The sequence below is a fragment of the Caloenas nicobarica genome, chromosome 38 (genome assembly GCF_036013445.1).
Source record: "Caloenas nicobarica isolate bCalNic1 chromosome 38, bCalNic1.hap1, whole genome shotgun sequence".
NCBI lineage: Eukaryota > Metazoa > Chordata > Aves > Columbiformes > Columbidae > Caloenas > Caloenas nicobarica.
In genome coordinates this window covers 480,097-485,220 of record NC_088282.1, presented here as the reverse complement: position 1 = coordinate 485,220, position 5,124 = coordinate 480,097, and the positions used below count along the sequence as shown (strand labels likewise).

At 60.9% G+C, this 5,124-nt stretch overlaps 1 protein-coding gene across 1 annotated transcript; it reads left to right on the top strand.

Annotated features, from left to right (window-relative positions):
- The first annotated feature begins 762 nt into the window (after window positions 1-762).
- LOC136001226 (cytochrome c oxidase subunit 6A2, mitochondrial) lies at window positions 763-4,996 on the top strand. Its single transcript, XM_065655324.1, has 3 exons — window positions 763-872; window positions 3,428-3,570; window positions 4,800-4,996. Exons 1-3 carry the CDS (start codon window positions 803-805, stop codon window positions 4,878-4,880), a joined length of 294 nt encoding a protein of 97 aa, XP_065511396.1. The 5' UTR covers window positions 763-802; the 3' UTR covers window positions 4,881-4,996.
- Window positions 4,997-5,124: the final 128 nt, after the last annotated feature.

Sequence of the window (5,124 nt, the reverse complement as noted above, 5' to 3'; positions counted from 1 at the left end):
CTCCCGTCTCAACTTGGACTTTTTCGGGGGGACCGGGGGGGTCTCCCCCGAACTCCTGGGTCCCTCCCGAACTCCTGGGTCCCCCCCGAACTCCTGTGTCCTCCCGAACTCCTGGGTCCCCCCCGAACTCCTGGGTCCCCCTGAACTCCTGGGTCCCCCCAGAACTCCTGGGTCCTCCCGAACTCCTGGGTCCCCCCCGAACTCCTGGGTTCCCCTGAACTCCTGGGTCCCCCCCGAACTCCTGTGTCCTCCCGAACTCCTGGGTCCTCCCGAACTCCTGGGTCCCTCCCGAACTCCTGGGTCCCCCCCGAACTCCTGGGTCCCTCCCGAACTCCTGGGTCCCCCGTGAACTCCTGGGTCCCTCCCGAACTCCTGGGTCCCCCCCGAACTCCTGGGTCCCCCCTGAACTCCTGGGTCCCCCCCGAACTCCTGGGTCCCTCCCGAACTCCTGGGTCCCCCCCGAACTCCTGGGTCCCCCCGAACTCCTGGGTCCTCCCGAACTCCTGGGTCCCCCTGAACTCCTGGGTCCCCCCCGAACTCCTGGGTCCCCCCTGAACTCCTGGGTCCCCCCGAACTCCTGTGTCCCCTGAGTATCAGCGCCCCCCTCACCCCCCTCCTCCGAGGACCCAGGCATCCGGGCCCCCCCGTGTCCCCCCCGCCCTTGAGCCGGGTCCAACTTTACGCCTGGTCCATATTTAGGCCGGGTCTATAATTAAGCCGGGTCTATAATTAGTGCCGGGGGGGCGGAGCCTCCGCCCATTGGCCGGGGGCCGGGGGGGCGGGGCCGCACTTGACCTTGGCCATGGGCACTTGGGGGGCTGCCCCACGGCGGGGGATGGCGGCGGCTGCTGCGCCCCACGGCGGCGCCGGAGGTGGGGCCGGGCGAGGAACGGGGCGATTCGGGGCGTTTTGGGGTCGATCGGGGGGTTTGGGGTGAAACGGGGGGATTTGGGGCATTTTGGGGTGAATCAGGGGATTCGGGTCATTTTGGGCTCGATCGGGGGGATTCGGGGTGAAACGGGGTGAATCGGGGGGGTTGGGGCGAATCGGGGGGGATTCGGGTCATTTTGGGGTCGATCGGGGGGTTTGGGGTGAAATGGGGGGATTTGGGGCATTTTGGGGTGAATCAGGGCGTTTGGGGTGAATCAGGGGATTCGGGTCATTTTGGGCTCGATCGGGGGGATTCGGGGTGAAACGGGGGGAATCGGGGGGGTTGGGGCATTTTGGGGTCAGTTGGGGTGAATCAGGGGATTCGGGTCATTTTGGGGTCGATCGGGGCGTTTGGGGCGAATCGGGGGGATTTGGGGCATTTTGGGGTGAAACGGGGGGATTTGGATCATTTTGGGGTGAAACGGGGGGTTTGGGCCGAATTGGGGTGAATCGGGGGATTTGGGGCATTTTGGGGTCGATCGGGGGGTTGGGGTGAAACGGGGGGATTTGGGGCATTTTGGGGTGAATCAGGGGATTCGGGTCATTTTGGGCTCGATCGGGGGGATTCGGGGTGAAACGGGGGGAATCGGGGGGGTTGGGGCATTTTGGGGTCAGTTGGGGTGAATCAGGGGATTCGGGTCATTTTGGGGTCGATTGGGGGGTTTGGGGCGAATCGGGGGGATTTGGGGCATTTTGGGGTGAAACGGGGGGATTTGGATCATTTTGGGGTGAAACGGCAGGTTTGGGGTGAATCGGGGGGTTTGGGCCGAATTGGGGTGAATCGGGGGATTTGGGGCATTTTGGGGTCGATCGGGGGGTTGGGGTGAAACGGGGGGATTTGGGGCATTTTGGGGTGAAACGGGGGGGTTGGGGTGAATCGGGGGGTTTGGGCCGAATTGGGGGGATTTGGGGCATTTTGGGCATTTTGTGGTCGATCAGGGGGATTCGGGGTGAAACAGGGGGAATCGGGGGGTTTGGGGTGAATCGGGGGATTTGGGGCATTTTGGGGTGAATCGGGGGGTTTGGGGCATTTTGGGCATTTTGGGATTGATTGGGGGGGATTTGGGGTGAAACGGGGGGATTCGGGGGGTTTGGGGTGAATCAGGGGATTCGGGTCATTTTGGGGTTGATTGGGGGGATTCGGGGTGAAACAGGGAATCGGGGGGTTTGGGGCATTTTGGGGTGAATCGGGGGGATTTTGGGCTGAATTGGGGGGATTTGGGTCGTTTTGGGGTGAATTGGAGGGGATTTGGGTGGGTTTGGGGGCTGGGGGATTTGGGGTGAATCGGGGGGTTTGGGGTATTTCGGGCTCTGTGTTCCGTGGCGGTTTTGGGGCAGAACGTGTGGATTTGGGGTGTTTCAGGGCTCCGCCTCGTGTTTTGGGGCAGAATCACACAGATTCGGGGTCTTTTTTGGGGCTGTTCCGGGGCAGTTTCACACAAATTTGGGGTATATTTTGGGGTAATTTCCCTCAGATTTGGGGTATATTTGGGGTGTATGTTTTGGGGCAGAACCACACAGATTTGGGGCTGGTTTGGGGCTGGTTTGGGGCAGTTTCCCACCGATTTGGGAGTATTTTGGGTGTATTTTGGGCCATTTTTGGGCAGGCCCGACATGGCGGCCGCTCCCGCTCCTCGCGGCGTTTCCACCCGTTCGGGGGCCGTTTTGGGGCCGTTTATCACAAATTCGGGGCTGTTTTTGGGATGTATGTTTTGAGGCAGAATCACGCAGATTTGGCGTGCATTTTGGGGCAGTTTCACACAGATTTAGGGCTGTTTTCGAGCAGGCCCAACATGGCGGCCGCTCCTGCTCCTCGCGGCGTTTCCAGGCGTTCGGGGGCCGTTTTGGGGCCGTTTCACACAGATTTGGGGCTGCCTTTGGGACATATGTTTTGAGGCAGAATCACGCAGATTTGGCGTGCATTTAGGGCAGTTTCACACAGATTTTGGGCCGTTTTGGGCTGTTTTCGAGCAGGCCCAACATGGCGGCCGCTCCCGCTCCTCGCGGCGTTTCCAGGCGTTCGGGGGCCGTTTGGGGGCCGTTTCACACAAATTCGGGGCTCCTTTTGGGATATACGTTTTGAGGCAGAATCACGCAGATTTGGCGTGCATTTTGGGGCAGTTTCACACAGGTTTAGGGCCGTTTTCGAGCAGGCCCAACATGGCGGCCGCTCCCGCTCCTCGCGGCGTTTCCACCCGTTCGGGGGCCGTTTTGGGGCCGTTCATCGCAAATTCGGGGCTCCTTTTGGGATATACATTTTGAGGCAGAATCACGCAGATTTGGCGTGCATTTAGGGCAGTTTCACACAGATTTCGGGCCGTTTTGGGCTGTTTTCGAGCAGGCCCAACATGGCGGCCGCTCCCGCTCCTCGCGGCGTTTCCAGGCGTTCGGGGGCCGTTTTGGGGCCGTTCACCGCAAATCCGGGGCCGGTTTCGGGGCGGCGGTCGCGGGGCGGCGCCCCGTGCCGTTTGGGGGTGATTCGGGGTGTTTCCGGCAGCCCGGCTGTGGCGGACGCTGTCGTTCCTGGTGGCGCTGCCGTCGGTCGGGGTGTGCATGCTCAACGTGAGCCTGCAGCAGCGCGGGGGGCACCGGGAGCCCCCCGAGTTCCGCCCGTACCGCCACCTGCGCATCCGCACCAAGGTGGGGGGCCGCGGGGCGCCTCGGGGGAAAAACGGGCGCTTTTGGGGCAAACGGGCTGGTTTTGGGGCAAACGGGGTGTTTGGGGGAAAACCGGGCGGTTTTGGGGCAAATAGGGCGTTTGGGGGGAAACGGGGCGGTTTTGGGGCAAACGGGCTGGTTTTGGGGCAAATAGGGCGTTTTGGGGGGAAACAGGGCGGTTTTGGGGCAAACGGGGTGTTTGGGGGAAAACCGGGCGGTTTTGGGGCAAACGGGCTGGTTTTGGGGCAAATAGGGCGTTTTGGGGGGAAACAGGGCAGTTTTGGGGCAAACGGGGTGTTTGGGGGGAAATGGGGTGGTTTTGGGGCAAATAGGGTGTTCTGGGGGGAAATGGGGTGGTTTTGGGGCAAACGGGGTGTTTGGGGGGAAACAGGGCGGTTTTGGGGCAAACGGGGTGTTTGGGGGGAAAACGGGGTGTTTTGGGGGCAAATAGGGTGTTTGGGGGGAAACGGGGCGGTTTTGGGGCAAACGGGGTGTTTGGGGGGAAATGGGGCGGTTTGGGGGGAAACGGGGCGTTTGGGGGGAAACGGGGCGGTTTTGGGGGGAACGGGGTGTTTGGGGGGAAATGGGGTGGTTTTGGGGGAAAACGGGGTGGTTTTGGGGCAAACGGGGTGTTTGGGGGGAAACGGGGCGGTTTGGGGGGAAACGGGGTGGTTTTGGGGCAAACGGGGTGTTTGGGGGAAAACCGGGCGGTTTTGGGGCAAACGGGGTGTTTGGGTGAAACGGGGCAGTTTTGGGGGAAAACGGGGCGGTTTTGGGGCAAACGGGGTGTTTGGGGGGAAACGGGGCAGTTTTGGGGAAAACGGGGCGGTTTTGGGGCAAATAGGGTGTTTGGGGGGAAATGGGCCATTTTTGTGGAAAATGGGTCATTACGGGGTGAATGTTCCGTTTTGGGGTGATCTACGAGGTAAATTCGTGGGGTTTTTGGGGCGTTTTTGTGGAAAATGGGTCATTACGGGGTGAATGTTCCGTTTTGGGGTGATCTATGAGGTAAATTCGTGGGTTTTTGGGGCGTTTTTGTGGTAAATGGGTCATTACGGGGTGAATGTTCCGTTTTGGGGTGATCTATGAGGTAAATTCGTGGGTTTTTGGGGCGTTTTTGTGGTAAATGGGTCATTACGGGGTGGATGTTCCGTTTTGGGGTGATCCACGAGGCAAATTTGTGGGTTTTGGGGCGTTTCGTGTCCCCGCAGCCGTTCCCGTGGGGCGACGGGAACCACACGCTGTTCCACAACCCGCGAGCCAACGCGCTGCCCACGGGCTACGAGAAATGAGGAGAAAAACCCCGAAAACGGCGAAAGGGAACCGGCCCGGCCCGCCCCGGCGGGAGCGCGGCCGGAAACGGGCCGAAAAAGCCCGGAAACGGCAAAAATAAAGCGCCCCAACCTGCGCCCGGCTCCTCACGGCGGGAGAACGGCCAAAAACGGGGGAAAATGGCCAAAAACGGGGGGAAAATGGCCAAAAATGGGGGAAAACGGCCAAAAATGGGGGGAAAATGGCCAAAAATGGGGGAAAACG